The sequence below is a fragment of the Dreissena polymorpha genome, chromosome 6 (genome assembly GCF_020536995.1).
Source record: "Dreissena polymorpha isolate Duluth1 chromosome 6, UMN_Dpol_1.0, whole genome shotgun sequence".
Classification (NCBI taxonomy): domain Eukaryota; kingdom Metazoa; phylum Mollusca; class Bivalvia; order Myida; family Dreissenidae; genus Dreissena; species Dreissena polymorpha.
Window position 1 is genome coordinate 79,501,415 of NC_068360.1, and position 18,365 is coordinate 79,519,779.

Consider the following 18,365-nt stretch of genomic DNA (forward strand, 5'->3'; position numbering starts at 1 on the left):
GGAATTTATTTTACATCTATTCTATCTAGGATGTAAGAAGGGTAATTTTTGCAATGATAGCGTGTGCACGTCGTATGATCCAAACACAAATATACAACAACATTGTTGTGCAAAGAGCGAGAGACGCATATATTGTGGCAACATGTGCACACAGCTTCAATACGAACTTGCGTGTTATAAAGCAAGTACAAAACTTTAAATCTATACCAACAAGTATAATTCATACGCGTATTTGTATTCTGTGCATCAGTGTATGCTCAGGTAAAATCTGTAGTAAATGTTTCGTAATGTTTGACTGGTTCAAGCTTAAAATAACTGTCTCAAATTGAACCGCTTGATCATAAAGTAATTTTCTTTTACGATAAACTACAAATTCAACCGTTCATTCATCGCAAGAATGGTAGTCGCCCACGAACAACTACCGTTACTTTTCTCTGGTGGGAACAGCCAACTAATGGAGAACGTGTGGACCGTAGTCTTGCGCTTTGTCTATTCTTCAGAATATAAAAATGACGGCCTTAATCCGATCATCTTCGTAAAATCAAAAGTCATATGTCTTGTATACAAACAACAACATGAATATGAATTTGATGCCACGTTGACGACTTCGCTAGAACTGAAATCGAACGCTATTTATTTCTATAAATAGCCGTACACATGTTTTCTCATGTCCGTCAGGACAAAAGTACTCCGCTATACTATGCAACGCGGAGTACTAATAATAAGTACTAGTACTAATAATATGTACTAGTAAACTCAGCCCAGAGTGCGTAGATTAATTGAACTACTGGTTAAAACGGCAAAGGAAGTGGAAAAACAAACAAACGAAACGGTTTATACACTTTTTACATAAAGAACATTCACACTTTTAGAACTAGCACACTTAGTTATCCTACAAATAACAAGTTTTATTTCGTATTCATACACATTGAAATAAACAATAGTTTCCTATTTGATGAATTATGCACGAGACACAAGGCTCATTACAGATCCATAATTTAATGCTATTTTTGCCATATCCATTTGTTCAGCACGTATGCATTGTTGTAACATTCATGATCAACAACGAGGTATATGCCAAGACTTGTATTCACTGCATTTGATGATAATAGTGTTGTGTCAACGTGTACTGCTTATCCTCCTTGCAGTAGATGCTTTCAGCAGAAGGTTATGAATATTATATACACGGAAGCGAATAACGAACAGATCGAGAATCGAGGCAAACGCCCGTTCACTGAAACGTCTGAAGCTGTTATGCCTAAATATATGTATCTACGACTAAAATTACAGATTTGACAGTTTAAAAAGTCAACTTACAAACATAAGTAATGGAAATACATGTATGTCACTCTATATAGCTTAACGTGTGCTTTGTAGCCACCTCCTGTTTTTGACGCCGCCTCCTTTTTATATGCTCCATTTATTTTGGAACAATTCAACTATATCTATCAGATTAGCAAAAAGCAAAAGGTTTATATTGAAAGCGCATTTTATATATGTTGAAAGCAATCGTTTGATGTTGTCAGCGATTTAAATGGGTGGAAATGCTCGCAGCACGCGCAAAAACATCGACTTGCTTTTAATAACTCCACTATGTAACAACTTATGAAGGTAATTCAAAATACGAAATGTGATATTGATTTACTGTAAAATTCTTATTTTTAAATGTGCAGGTTAATTTTCTTAAATACATAACATTATCAAAATATGCTGTAATATTCGTCTTTTATTCTGGTAAATAAAACAGTTTCGGTAGTTTTGTGAAACAAAATAATTCACATTTTTAATTACCAAAAGAAAAATGTTTGAATAGTATTTATCATATAAACCTATGCAAAAGGAGTGTATGCTATAGAATCATAACACTTAAACAATACGCAAGTATTAGTAAGGCAATACATCGAACATATACATCGCGGATTGCTGTTAACATTAACTATATAGAATACATATTTTTATGTTCAGACGTGTTTTTAAACACAATTGCATTACTAATAATGTAATGAGTGACAGCATAAGATTCTTACTACATTAATTGTACATTTTACAAAAATATATCTGCTCTTGTGGTTCTGCGTGAACAGTAGGAAACGTTAATTGGAGTGAATGGCTATGATCCGAACAAAATGCCTTATCTCGTATTCATATGCAATGTAACAGTAAATGAAATATGTTTAACATGAGTGGACACACAAAACATGTTTACAGTGATTTTAACCGAAAGCACAACATTACAACTTTTTAAAGCAAATTACGAATTTGAAACTGTTCATAACAAAGGTTCTACTGCTGTCATTAAGAAGGTACTACTTATCTTATGTATTTTTTTACCAATCTTTACACATCGAGAAAATGCGTCTCAAGCTTATAAAATGTCATAGGTGTATGTTTACGAAGTTCTCTTCATGTTGGCAAACCTTATTTTTAATGCGTATTATTCAATTAATTCCAAATGTATGGATTAAAGAATCCGTATTATTGTTAACGACTTGTTATAATGTAATCTTTTTAAACGAAAACCTCGTGCGAGAGTATTTTTGAGAAATATAAATGTTTTGACATGGAATATAAACCATACGGGCACTTCGGTTATTTGCAAACGAAAAAGGGCGTATATTTATGAAAAACAATATAAATTGGCCTTTTCAAAGACTTTGGCATGTATTTAAGTTTGTCATTAAATGTGTTATAGTGATAAATGTAAACATTGGATCTAAAAAGCTCCAGTGAAAAACAAGAATACAAATAAAGAAAGAAAAAGAGTAAACCTCAACTGGGCTCGAACCAAGGACCCCTGGAGTAAATGTTTAACACTAAGAGCACTCGACCATCAGTGCTCATATAATTAGTGATGTATTCTGTACTTTATATAATCAATCCTCGTAGTGTCACAAAATATTACGACAATAACAGAACTCTCAAAATTATTCAATCGTTTCGCGTTGCAACGCTTTATAATTTTCAGGTTTTTATATCGTCAAAAGATGCATATAATGAATAATTAAGAGCATGGTAAATGTTCATAATTACTGTTTCCTCATAAATATCATAACTACAATGATAATTTGCAAATCTGAAACACTTTTTTTAGTTTTGTCAATTTACCAAACCCTTTAAGTCTTTGATCGTTCATTTTAGTGATCATCGACTCTTTGTAACTTTACTACTGACGTTTGCTTCTGCAAATGAAATTTGTGTCGAAGTGTTCTCGAAAACCAAAGCAACACACACAACTAATGATATTCCGATCGCAAGCTTTATGCATGCTTTATGGCCTGCGCTAGGTCGTATGATGGGCTATGTCGTATAAAAGCCAAAGGACGATCGGCATAGATATTGAAAACAAACACCTGGCGCGACCATTTTCCTTCAAAACACGCCTACTGACGTCGACGTTTGGGGCCACGTAACAGTTTTTGTTCATTCCCAGTGCTAATACTTTGTTTCTTTCACTGACAGATGCAGATACGTGCTATTTATTAATGTGGATTTAAAGATATTATAACATACGAAATTGATATGCATCAACTGTAATTGTAATTGCTTAGGTTTATTACATTTTAACGATGTAAATTTTATAAAAACAACATCATCCTATACAATTGCTTAAAAATTATGTAATTTAAACAAATCGGCAAATTTGTGAAACAAAATAAATCATGCTAAAAGCGAATTAATTGAGTATCATTTATTATACAAAACTGTGCAAAAGAAGTGTTTATTATAGTATCATATATAAGTGTACGCTATTGTAAGTATTACACATTGAACATCTACATATGACATTTTGTAACGAGCACTTTCAATTTTAATCAATTAACATTAAAACAAAGCGCTGTACGCTTTAAAATATTACATTTATTACATAGAAAAAGGTTACAGCATGCAATCGTTTCCATTTTAACGATCTAAACAGTGTGTTTTTATGTTGTTTCAATTGCAGATTGCTTAAAACGTTAACTTTATAAACTAAGGCATGTTATTCAGAAAATGTTTTTAACACGATTGTAATGATGAAACCAATTTTATTTAATAAATATACGCCCTCCTTGTTTCACGGAACAATACAAACATAGATCCCTGCTTGTTTGAAAATTACTGACTTGTTCAGATGGTTTATATTTTGTGTCAAAACAATCATATTTGTCAAAACTACTCTGGCAGAAGGTGATCGTTTAAACGATGAGATTATGATAAGTAATTTACAATAAAACGAGTTCTTTAAGTCCCTACAATTCGAATAAATATAAAGAATACGCATTTTAAAACGTGTTTGTCAAAAATGAAGAGAAGATTAAATGCATATACAAAAATATGTCATTTTATGAGCACAAGACGTATTGTTTGTAGGCGGTTAAGCGGGGTAAATATATATATAAATATACGATAAATCCGACCTTCTTAACGACAGCAGGAGAAACAAAGTAATAATGTCGTGTTATCGATTAAAATCACTATAACGAATTTTATTTTTTTCGTTCATATTAAAAATATTTTTTGACAATGACATTACATATGAATATAAGGCAGTTTGTTCGGATCATAGGCATTAACTCTTACTAATGTTTGCTATTGTTCCAACACACCCACACGACCTGATAATTGTCTGTTTATGTATGCAAGTACTCATGTCAGAGTCTCATGCTGTCACTTGTGAGTTCTTTCGATGATATATATACATCTTTTTGTTTTGGGGCATCATGTGCTCCCTACATTTTGGAAGAAACAACGCATGCAAGGGCAGATGCGCTGTTGTAAGGAAAATATTCCAATGATCCACACGCCGGAAACACAAAGTGAAACAGCGCTCCGTAAGTATTCGCTTAACTACTCCCTTGTGCTGCCTCGGCGTCATTATCAGCACACGCTATTGCTTGTTGTTAGCATGAATGACGCGCCCAGTCATCAGAAAGCAGCGTTACTCAAGTTTCCATCCACTGTAACACGTTTTCTTTGCTGGAATCATTATGGTTGTTGAAGCATTCGTGAAACAAACAGCACATGGCACTTCGTGGTCTACCAAGGAAGATAATGATGTTGCTCCGTGTGTTTGGTACGCAGACCCGACAATGTTGTTTATATTGTCAGCTCTTGTGGCAACAGTTTCCAGTTCAGGCTCGGCAGGTAGACACTGATAGTCTACGGCCCCTCGTGGCTAGTATGGTCAGTGCCCGCCGCGAATCCATGGTACACGAGACTGCTGTTCGAATACGGACACGATGAACGTCCCCATCAAATATATGTTGCTCCAGTTGAGGACATCGAAAGTTTGGAATCAAGCATTGCTTCGATTTCTTTTAAAGCACCAATTGCGCCTGTACAATAAGAATAGAACATTTGGGCAGATTATATGAATGGCGAAAAGTATTACGATCTAGCAACCTGTATTGGTAAATTTATGTCAGCATCGAGATGGGATAAGGAACGACCAGGTACTAGTACTAAAATGTATATTTTATTTGATAATAACACCAATAACCAGATAGGCAAATATGTCTTAGACAATAACATTGCACAGTTCGCAATTGTTCGATGTTTTGATTCGAAAACATCCGAAAGCCATAGCATGCCTTTGAGAACAAATTGTTTTAATAGATGAGATAAAAAAGGGCTTTAAATGAAACATTATTCATTTTATCATAAATTATTTTGTTGCTCAGCGCTTTTTGCGAATCATTTTTATCACTAATTCAAAACTCGAATGCACTTAGTAAGAGAAAACATATTAAACTTAAACACGTTAAACAATATGTTATGAGCCCACCTTGAATTGTGCGGTTCTGTTTGAGCATTCGCCCTTCAACATCATCAATACGCTACAACGCCTATTCCATTTGAAATCATTAATCACCATCTTTTCCAACAATTTCTCCTCGTAGTTGAAAGGAGAACATTCGGGCTCCATTGTTTCAGACAGAACTACCAAACATAGCATCATCAACATCATCGATATAAAAGCCACCACTATAATCACGCATCTCGAACAAGTTTGCCGGTCTAGGAATGCCTTCTGTTGGAGCTTACTTGATGACTCTATTTATATATAAGCTTAGGAAGAGTTAACGAGAGGGCCGTCTGGTAGTAGACTGCTCACCTGAAGGGACTAAGCAAGTTTCAAGTTTATTGTTGAATCCCCATGAAATATATTGAGTTATCACAAGCATTTTTAAAATTGCACCTTCGACCGACCCTTTGATACTCTGTGATGCAGTTGGAAACTCAGCATGTCTTAAGGACACATTTTCATGTTTAAGTATGTTTCATGTTGATTGATCCAATGATTGATCAACCACCATATAAGTACTCTGAAATCCACTTTGTTATTTCAGACAAATAAAACTTCGTGTTTTTCTCGAGATTTTTTGCGTAACGGCGGTTTTGTTGATAGGAATTAAATGGCATGAAGGACTTAGCTAGTTGATCTACATACCAACCTTTCTATAAACGAGTTTAAAATTTCATATTGTGTTTTCAGCAGTTATTTTAAGTTGTCCACATAAGTTTTTCTAGAAAACTACCAAGATCTCTGGTAGCCATTTTCAAGACAACACAATCCCCGTACATATCTTTGTCATGTTTTAGTCAACAAAGGATGTAAGCAGAAGTTAATTTGTTTCCAGGAAACATATTAACTATCTTTCTTCCACCTAGTTTGTTAAACAGTTGTCTGATGATAAATGGCTAGTTTGATAATTCATTTATGATAAAGTTATCTTGTAAAGATGGACCATAGTTCTTTGTATACTATTCAATTTTAAACATAACCACTAACCGTGTTAACGGATTTCAAATACTTACAACATGTGTACACTAAAATTATGTAGGTAGTATTGAATTCACGCGTCACGTTTTGTATTCAGTTTTTCATTTTCCGTCTGCTCACTTATAATATGATTGTGATCGTTTTAGACACGCGTTTTGTTGTGATTAGTTATGGTTTAAGTGTGACGTTCAGCTAGCCCTAAACCCATGTTTACACCCGGTGCTTTGCATCTACTGTTTCGAGGCGGTAATCCCAGTTTTAATCATGTTATGTTTTATTGTTGGTGTTATGTTATTAAATAAGCGGATGAAAACAAGAAGTTATCTCCTGTAAGGGTTTATGGAGTTAAATTGATTTTTTTAGTTAGCCATACTACGCCCTGTAAGTTATATGAATATCAATACCCCTTCACTACATTATATTGTTACACAAATGTTAAATGCCGAAATATATCGCATTGAGAACCAGTTTTATGGTTTTAACTCACTTTGCCTTGTGTTTTATAACTATCAGATTTTATACAATATGAATCGTTTTGATACAATTATGTGTATTTTCACCTCACAAGGTTGTAGAAAATAGTCGTCGTTCGGCAATATCTTTATGGTTTAAGCGCATGTTTGTGTCCCGTTGGCCAAAGAATTGTTTCATCAATGGATCATTAACCTAACCGATTTAGCTATATTTGTCATCAAAAAATAACTTTTGGACTTTCTGGGGATAGGTATGAAATAATGAGGTAAGGTCTTCAGCTGAAACCGATGAGTGCGAATGTTATCATGAAAATGTGATGCAGTCATGTTATTGAAGTAAAAATCAAAACATAAAGGACCAGTTTAGTTAGTTTAAGTACACTTTTTTGATTCAAAATTCTAATAATTAATCAAAAATGAAACTTTAATTTAAGTTTCATTGTCAATATACAATACAGTATAATCTCTATGTGTTTGCAGTTAGCAATAAATTACCAACAGCTGGACTGGAAAAAACGAAAGCTTAGTTGGTGTCATGATATTAAGATGATTAACTCTTGATCCATTTGCTGATTGTACATATCTACCATGTAGTAGTTACTTCCCTGGATATATTTGATACTGATTATTATAATGTATGTTTGCTTCACTTCACATGTAGCCATCGAACCAGTAACACGCAATAAAAAGTATATACAAACTTAAGGAGTTCTTATGATTGATGAACCCATTATTATAATGACCAACATTATCACATGGTGTCATATACTACTGTGAACGCCACGAGGCACGACTCTATGTGCAAGACTGTTCTACAGGGCACGTTTGAGGGAGGTCGACGTCGAGGCCGTAAGAAGAAAAGCTGGATGGTCGGTGTTAAAGATGGTACTTCCCCCCAATTAATGCGATACTCTTAGCAGCCCACAACAGTCCTGACTGGCGGAAAATCTTCCGTCGTTCCTCATATATCCCCCACCAACGACCAGAGCCGCCAAGGGAATGTTGTTGTTGATTATGATGATGATGATGATGATGATGATGATGGTGGTGGTGGTGGTGGTGGTGATGATGATGATGGTGATGATGATGATGATGATGATGATGATGATGATGATGATGATGATGATGATGATGATGATGATGTTGATGTTGATGACGATAATGATTTTGATGACGATGATGATGATAATCATGATTATGATGATGATGACGATGACGATGATGATGATGATGATGATGCCTATCGGTAGTGATGTTTTAGGAATCAACCCGCTTGAAGCAAGTAGCTTGTTTATCAGCTGATTAACATGTCTTTAAAAATTCAAAATTTAGTCCTTGGTGCCAGAAAAAAAATGTGTGTAAGACCATATAACAATAACTGCCAAGATCCCTGGTAACCGTTTTTAAAGGAGCACAACCATTTGGAAAGGTGAATTTGACCGCACACCACCTACAATAACGACTGATTTGGAACAAAATGAGTAATGGCAGGTGAACCATATGATGCAACATATCACATACATCATATTAACCTGGTTTGCAGACAATATGTTCGTGTTTGATGATGGTTTTTGAATAATTGAGTTTGGAATCTGATACAACAACAAAAAAAGCAAGGAAGCAAATTCAACCAAATTCAATCGACATGCATTGTAAGGACCGGAAAATAATCGTGTCATAAACAACTAAATTTAACGTAAACAGGAATAAAATATTTACCTCACAATGCATTCAATTTGCTTGTACAATTTATCATACAATGTGGTACGATTAGCTAATCAGATAGATAGGGGTTAAATATTGGACGGATATGTTTTTATGAAAAATGTTTATCATGTGAGCAGAATTTTTTTACGAAAGCCTATTAGTACCATTGGCAATTTTAAATAAAATTGTTCGAAGTCGTATTAACGCGAAACTCTAGTTTATGTGCGTAGAAACGCATTTTTCTCGTTAATGCGACTTCGCAATATTTTATTAATTTTTTTGGGGTACACATAGGCTTTCGTAATGTTTCGCGATGATATTTATGATATCATGCTTGCAAACCACATTGCGTACCGCAAAGATAAAGCAATTGAAATGTTTTAAGACTTTATTATAAGTGCATGAATGTTAAAGGGCCTTTGCTCATGTATGTACACTACGTCTAGCGCGATTTCTGCCATCCACATCGCATCACCGTGATTGAGCCCAGAGTGGACAATTACTATCTCACCACGAAACACCGTTAAACACGTTGATTTCGCCGTGGCGAATTGCGGTGTCAGTCTCTGCGTTATCGGGAAATTGATCTCACGGTGGACCACCATGATCGCGGTGGACCACCGCGGCCTCGGTGGTTCGCTGTGAAATACAGGTAAATGTGAATGAATATGTATATTTCGATATTGCAGACCGTATAATTTTTGCAAAGTTCGAGAATGTTTTGTTACATTTGTATGTACATTTATATACATTGTAACTTGATTGTTAAAAAATCGTCATTAATTTCTATTGGTTACCCTCGTTCCAGAATCATTTGACATGTCGTACATCGAGTGTGATGTACTTATATTTTGTTTCTACAGTTTCTGCGTGGAGATTTCTTTGTTGTTTATTTAAAGAATTGTTTGTTTTTGTTAAAATTTCGGAAATGCTTTCTCTTTTGTGCACGTATAGCTTGCGGTACCAGGACAAACGGCACCGGACAAAGGTGCTTCATTGCTGAAAATAACGCATCTATGTATATAATTCACTGCACCCTAGTCGTGTATATATAGAGCGCTGTAACGTTTCACCAAATCGTATATTATAACCCATGCGTTTAATTACGCATGTATAACAGAACAAAGAATCAAAACCCACACATATCAATAAATGGTGAATTTAAAACGTATCATCTCATTGATAACAACCATTTGTATTGAATTAGAAGTTGCATTTTATTAAGAATGTGGTATTATAATTGCGATTTCGCTTAACTTCTATTGTAGAGGCTATTTGAAAGAGCTAAAAGAAGTCTCGTTATATGTCGAACGTATTCATGTTAAATTGTTTCATTTGCTAAGCCTGAATATACAATGTGCATAACTAATTATACATAGTCATTTTTAAATATATATGTAGTATATGGGGTCCGACAAATCGTGTTATCGATCGTTTGTTCCTTTGGCATTATATTTAAGGCATACCACCAAAATATTAGTTTTAACCGATTGTCGTTGTACAGGACATTTCTGTGCAAAAACTAATAGTTTGAATGATGAAAGGTAGGTGTCTAATATTTTATATAACCATGGTAAATACCCCATGAACTGTTGAGGAAATTTCCTCAATTAGGCCGGAATTTATAGCGTTTTCGCATTTGTTAAAAATGCATTAAGTAAGCAAACTAGAAATTGATACATCTTGTCTTCATTTTGAGAAGACCGTGCATATCACACATGCCCACATTGTTTGGTTCTGTAATAAATAGGAGAAAACACGTCCGTTTCGACGAAGTGCTAATAATTATAATAATAAGTAGTTATGCATTTCATGTATCGGCAAAGTGCTCAGAATCACTTATTCGTTATGCATTTCATTTAAGTGTGTATATTCGATCTTAGTTATTTCCCATAAAACAGATAAAACATGGATGAATAAATCATCAAATAAATCATAGGAAAACAGCAACATAATTCGAGTTGTATATCATAACAATTGAAAATAATTGTTGTTTTACAGTTGAATGGCGTACACAGATACAAACACAAGTGCCGGATCTAAACACCTACGAATAAACTTGTCGTTATCGGCAGAGGGCTTAGAATAACTTGGTCGTTATGAACATCATTGAAGTAAACATCACTCGATGTATGGCCCACAGTTTATCAATTTAGTTATTTAATTAGCATCGTTTATATCGATGTGTCGGTCTAAGATTTGGAAAAAACAAAGTCGACATTAAAATCGGATAAGAACACTTTACACACAAACGACCAATGACAGTAAATTGAGTTTTTATGACGATATGTTGTTCACCAACACAAACCATTATATCGCATTATACCATTTTTCAGATAGTGCTTGTATGATCGTTCGCAGGGTCGAAATATCACGTGCTGGTGTAAACTATGCATACATTTGTATACATATTGTTAATACCACCAAACAATACGATGTTGATTTAATGAACACATAACATATCAAGTTTTATTTCATACTATGTAAGAAGAGAACATTTGTATAAAAGTGCTATACGACGAATTGACTAGCACACAGCATGGTGAGTATATGTTTTTTTAGATCGGTTATACAAAAACATTTTAATAACAATAGACGAAGTATAGAGAAGTAATGCAATAGCATGCAATTAAATTTAACAGAAACAACTAGGAAGCAACCAATTAATTAATGATATGTTTACGTTCGCAAACAAATAAATTGAGTAATACTAGGCCTATTGCTAAATGGTTTCAGACCATAGCACTTCTGCTATCAAGCACAGTTGTATTAAATAGCATTTTATTGGGTAATACGTGAAAACGAGACATGGCAGGTTTACTAACAGATTAGTATTTGGCCAAATGTTAATGAACATAATAGTTTTTTTGTATTAGACAATTCAGTATTACATGGTAATGGAACAAATTAAGCTCTGCAAGTGAAAGGTGAATATATTTTTAATTATTAACTTTTGAAGCCTATAGCATGCATACAATATACTTGTTATCATCACACACACGCGGGAACCCAGGCTTCGCGGCAAAACCCCAGGGACGGAACATTATAAGACTTCTTTCCCAAGGCCCGAACTCCTCGGTAGTAAGTTCGAGCCATCGCCTTACATCCGCGTTGCAAGAACAAGTTCACCTTGGTGTTGCACGTGTTGATCATATTGTTATAAAAACGTTCATCGCAGCTCAGGCGTGAAACACCCCGTCCGTTGCCCTACAGGGACAAATAATAACGTACATGCATGCTGTTAGTCACCAACGTTTTGTGTCTATGCGTCGTATGATCGAATCTTCAAAGAATAATGGGGATGCCTCAAATGTGTTTATGCGTTTTGTGCACGGATTAGTTTTCTACTGTACGCGAAAATTATTTGCTTTTTTTTAAGCTATAATTTAATTGATTTTCATCTAGCACTTTGTCTTCATTCTTATTCTATTTTTGTACAAATAAGCATTTACATATCTTTAACTTTTTTAGCTAAATCGCATGTACTTGCTTTAAACAATAGCTGTGGATATCTTAAAAATGTCTTGGAAATTCAGAATCCGTTTCGTTATACAATAAAACCAATTACATGATAAAAGCTTTAACTTTAACAATAAATCTATACTAAGTGCTCTGTTTACATGAAGAACTCATTTTTAAGCACGATTGAAATAATCAATTTAACAATAATTAAAAATATAAAACAATAGAACTCATAATCCATGCTCAAAAGCGATTATGGAGTTGGCATGGGCAATACAAAAGTGTTCTCAGTATCATTAAGTTTCCATGAAGTCTAACACTATATTGGATGAATAAGTGCCTCTTTTAATGTAATACTTCGAATCAATTATCTCATCATAATGAATAAAGCAGACTTAAAGCCAATGGAGCTTTATGAGCTAATAGGCCAAACAATACAGGATAACGCATATATGCAACAGCACACTCAACACAATGTAACATATTGATTACAATTTGGTTCAATATTTTTTAATACTAAAAACTAAAATTGAGTTGAAAACTGCATAAAGAGCAGCTAAAATAAGTTCAATACAAGACTGACGCAAGCGTAGCATATGTCGTGTTTATTGCAGTCATCTGTGAACTTGAGGTCGGCGACACCGCTACATCCATTTGCCCCTTTCAGTGGCTTACACTGCGCTACACAGATGTGAAGTTTCATCAACATGACAGCCGTGGTCAGGGCAATAAGTTTGCCGAGTTTCATTGTTCCTAAAAATACCAGAATTTACCGTGTCACAGACAGCTTCGCTGGTGTAATGTTCCGTCATATTTCCTAAGTTTCATATTGCCTAAGAGAATGTTTTTTCTCTCTTCATACATTTTAGTTGCATAATGATGCTATTCAATTGTTAAGAGATCTTTCAAGTTTCGAAAATTGGGATAGTAAAATCATTTTCAGCCTAAAAGAATCAAAAGTGATATCAACGATATTGTCCTCTCACAATTACTAATATTACCATCACAAACAACAACCGACGACTAAATACTATTGATAACTCGAACGTTTGTACATATTAACCCGTGTATAATATACGTCATAATTTATAATTAAAATAAACGGACAATTAAGTTCAAAGAAAGCAATAGTAAAACATAGTACGCAAGGTTTTCGATAGACTACTAAACCGTCTTGGCTTAGAAAAACAATCAACACACTTGTTACGTTGTGCATTCTTTTCCAAAAGTAGACTCATGTTATAATAAATTTAAATTTTAATCACAACATACTACATATTAATAGGTTTTTAACATTACACGATATTTTTTGATACACAATTAATAACAAAAAATCATAATACCACCAATGTGACCACATGGAAATAAACGACAACACAAAACGCTTAAAATACTACTACTACATTTACATCAAGAACTACTATTACTGCTAATAATTATTATTACATTATAAATAAAATCGTAACATAATTAAATACCTGCAGATATAATTATCAAGCACAGAAAATCCGCGTCTCTGTATGCTGTCAGTGACTTGACGCTGTCGTTTGGCATATGACGGAAAGCATAGGCTAACCAGTTGTTTTATAGCCGATCGCTTTACCCGACACTCGTCATACATATTTTAAATCACTAACAGACGATTGAGGACGACGAGCCCTTTACAGATATACCCGGAAGATTTTGGATAAAATGTTCTTCCAGGTAAAACTAAACAAGTAGGCGTATGAAAGTGTATTAATCATCATAAACAACGTGTTATATTAATCAAATAGATTACAAAAACAACATGCATTCCGAGTATAGCTCTATTTGCGTGATGTTGTTTAAATCAATGTTTCACGGAAGGTGTGTGACTTCTTTTTTTCAAATCGTCAATCTGATGAGAAGTTCTGTTTAAAGGGGCCTTTGCACGTTTTGGTAAATTGACAAAATTAAAAAAAATGTTTCAGATTTGCAAATTGTCGTTGTAGTTATGATATTTGTGAGGAAACCGCAATACTGAACATTTACCATGCTCTAAAATATCCATTATATGCATCTTTTGGCGATTTAAAAACATGAAAAGTATAAAGCGTTGCAACGCGAAACGATTGAATAATTTGGAGAATTCTGTTGTTGTCGTTATATTTTGTGATACTACGAGGATTGCTTATAAAGTGTTTCATACATCACTTATTGTATGAGTAGGGATGGCCGAGTGGCGATAGACTTTTACTTCAGGGTCAGTGATTCGAGCCCAATTGAGTGTTACTTGTTTCTTTCTTTAATTTTATTATTGTTTTGTTTACATGAGCATTTAAGATCCAATGTTTACATTTATTAATATAAAGTATTTAATGACAAACATCAATACACGCCAAAAGCTGTGGAAAGGTCAGTTCCGATTAACCGAAATGATGGGATGGTCAGTACCCGTTGTGTCAAATTTATGTGATAAATATCAACGGATGGTATGTGAAGATGACGATATGCCAGCCTATCCCAGACATAACAGATGAGATTGAGGCTCATATGCATTTTAACACTTGACTGTTAAACACTATTAATTACGCAGGTATAGAAAAGTGTATTTAAAACTAATAAACAGTAAGGCGGTAACATGCATACACGTTTTGCGAAAGTAAAAAGCACATTTCATTCATATATAAAGTCTGCCTTTTGCACGATAACATTATAATATAGTTTTTTGGAGTATTGTCACGATTTGTTGAACAAAGTAAGAGTGCACGTACTTAAATAATGAAAAGGAAACGTTCATCGGGATACTACGGCATTGTTTGTTTGTAAATTGGATATTATCTCAAACATAGTTGTAGTTTTACACCTATTTATTTTATTTCGATTGCATCGAAAGCCTATGGCTTATATAAACGCTCTCGAGTCCGTTTTCTGGGCCTAGAGCCAGTACTTGATGTCTTTGGGGGAGATCTAAAGAACGCTCCCACGGTGGGGATCGAACCCGTGACCTCCCGGTCGCTAGGTGGACACCACATCCATAACACCACGGCGATCTCAAACATAACAATGGATAACTTTTGTGTAATATTACATGGTTAATGTTTATTCCAAAATTTATGATCAAGGTCACAACAAGGTCAAACCATGAAAATGTACACAAAATAGTAACTTGTTTAGGTCTAAATTATCATAAATTTGACTTAAAACTATAATATACAAAAAAATCAGTTTCTAGTAATATAATATCGCATCATGTCCGATGACATTTGACTTAGACATAAAATCAAACTTAAAAAATTGGTAAATAACATGTACACAATCACACATGCATGGTCTTTATATGAGCCGCGTTCTGTGAAAACCGTGCTTAACGCATGTGCGAATCTATTTTCACAGATTAATCTGTGCAGTACGCATTCACAAATCAGAGATGACATTTTCTGCTTACAATTAAATGTTCGTTTCGAGGGAGTATCTCCTAAACGGAAATGCAATGTAGGCTGAAAGTGTCGTCCCTTTCTAGCGTATGAGGGTTGTGCAGCAGTATTTGTGATGACACTGCGCACATGCTTTAAGTCCGGTTTTCCCAGAGCACGTTATTTAATTATTAAGAATATGTTCTTCTATAACCCCATTTCACTTTTAGTCGTTACTTAGCATATCTTGAGCCGACATTAACAATTAGGAAAACAGGTGATGCAATAAAGTAATTTATAAATGTGATACAGGCAATTAAGGTAAATGCTATTTAGAGGGGTCTAATGCATGTGCATAAAGTACCATACCAGATTAGCCTTTGCAGTCCGCACAGGCTAATCAGGGAAGACACTTTCCGCCAAAACTAGATTTGTGCTAAGAAGAGACTTTCTTAAAACAGAAAATATCTTTAAAGTGGGAAGTGTCGTCCCTCATTAGCCTGTGCGGACTTCACTGCAAGCACATGCATTTAACCCCCTTTTTCACAGAGCAAGACTCAAAATCATATATGTGTTGATTACCGCATTACCTCGTTGTTTTGTCTAAGCGGTTTAAGATTTGAGAATTTTTTTTATTTTATTTTATGATTTCCTGTTGTTTAAAAAAGAAATAAAAGTGAATCAAAACCGATACTTTGCTGTTTCAAACAGTGGAAATAAACAGTGACAATTATGGATAATTCTCATTGTTTTACAGGACCTATTATTTTGGCAAAGATAGAACAATAATTTGTAAGCATGAAATAAAAATAAAATTTGTTGGATCCTGAGAAATATTGATTTTAATTTATGTCATATTATAGAAAAAAAATTCTATGATCACTCGAGATGTAAGATCGATTTTCCACCGAATCCAACAATTGTTATCTATTTAACAACATCTCTTTTGACAACGATCAATATATGCTTCACATGCATTATTAAACAAAATTTATGCCATATCATTATATATTAAGCGGTTGAATTATTAAATAAAACATATTTACGGCAATTTATATATACAATATAGCTGGGGAAACATGGTATTATGAATTTCGTTTCAACGTGAATTTCATATGAAACATACTGAGTTGATACCAAGAAGAGGATCTCTGAGTCATAACAGGTTTAACCTGAATTATTATAAAAAACAAAGATGTGTATAACCTAATTGGTTTAGATAATTGGCCAAAATAAAAACGTAATTTCAATGAATATCAATTTACAGAAGATGTCGATATGATCATCTAGACAATAAAAACGCATTCATCCAATAAATGAATGTTTCACTTGCTGTATCTATTTTCGACGAGACTAATTTCATCGTAATGTATTGAGCATGGTATAACGGTATTTGCAAACTTAAAAATATAGTCGAAAAGTGCTTATGTTTACTAAAACATCGATTCCTGGTACTGTTGACAGTTTTTCATATAAATATTGTAAACTGCGCTCGAGCCTTTTGAGGCATGCTGATTGCAGAATTGAACGAACAGACCAATGAAATTAAGCCGACCCGTATGTAAGCAATTATTAATCAAACTGTGTTTTCTTGCAATATCATTCGCTTTTCTTTGAAAAACGGATGAGGGGAGCTAAATAAAAGGTATTGTAAAGAATATGTTGAATTATAAGTAGTTTTGACGCATATCGTTTTACCGCATGTGGAATATTTTCAGCGTAAACATTTTTAACCGATCTTTTTATGGATATGTTATGCAGTGGAAAAAATTATACACATATCAAATTGGGCTTAATTTCTTAATAATGGGAATGCAAATTTCAATTATTTAACGTAAACCAATAGCTGTTGTATATCTTTAATAAATTGAAGTTTACTCGTTTTAATAAATTGTAAACATTAAGTAATACAAATATCTGCTACATACAACCTAGAACTGAACATAATTATGGACAAATTTAGGTATCGTATGTCATAATCATAATGTAGATCAGAAAAAACACTATATTTGTAAAAGCCTTAATTCGTGGCATTCTCCGTTAACAGGAATTGATAATAACGAGCTTAGTACTATCAGCTTACATTTTATTATACGACGTTTTAATATGTTGTTTTCTGTAGCTCTTCCGAGAACAAAGTGCTAAAGTCGAGCTCTGGTCGTCTATGTCCGAAGTCCGGTATCGTGCTTTGCGCGTCCCCCGTTTAGCTCGTGTTAACGTTAGAGGTCTAAATATTATCTAAGTGCATCTTGTTTAGAATTGCATACTGGAAAACTAAGTCTAGTGGAGTAAAAATTCAAGGTTACCAAAAAAACCTTATAACCATCTAAAGGTCACATTTATGATCCATATTTACTTCGACAACAGACATGTTCCAATTGAATCAGGGACAAGTTGGGTAAAAACAATCTCACTCAGCAGTTTTGTCAAAAACATTCCTTCTAATAACTAATTAAGCCATAGTTATGCTAAATATTGATTACACTTGGCCAGAACGATGTTTATCTTGACAATATAAAGAAGTAACATTCGAGCTACTGGAGCAGTATTGCATTCTTATTATACAAAATTAATTGGTCCTTT

The 18,365-nt window shown here is 34.1% G+C and overlaps 2 protein-coding genes across 2 annotated transcripts in view; both read right to left on the reverse strand.

Moving 5' to 3' along the window:
* The window catches only part of LOC127835053 (uncharacterized), a 443,836-nt gene that overhangs the window by 149,031 nt on the left and 276,440 nt on the right, over positions 1 to 18,365 (reverse strand). The gene's annotated exons all lie outside the window — the stretch shown is intronic.
* LOC127835058 (uncharacterized) lies at positions 11,399 to 14,020 on the reverse strand. The gene is made up of 3 exons (XM_052361301.1): positions 13,884 to 14,020; positions 12,989 to 13,158; positions 11,399 to 12,150 (listed from the first exon to the last, which is right to left on the reverse strand). The coding sequence occupies exons 1-3, from the start codon at positions 13,957 to 13,959 to the stop codon at positions 11,935 to 11,937; spliced, it is 462 nt and encodes a 153-aa protein (XP_052217261.1). The 5' UTR covers positions 13,960 to 14,020; the 3' UTR covers positions 11,399 to 11,934.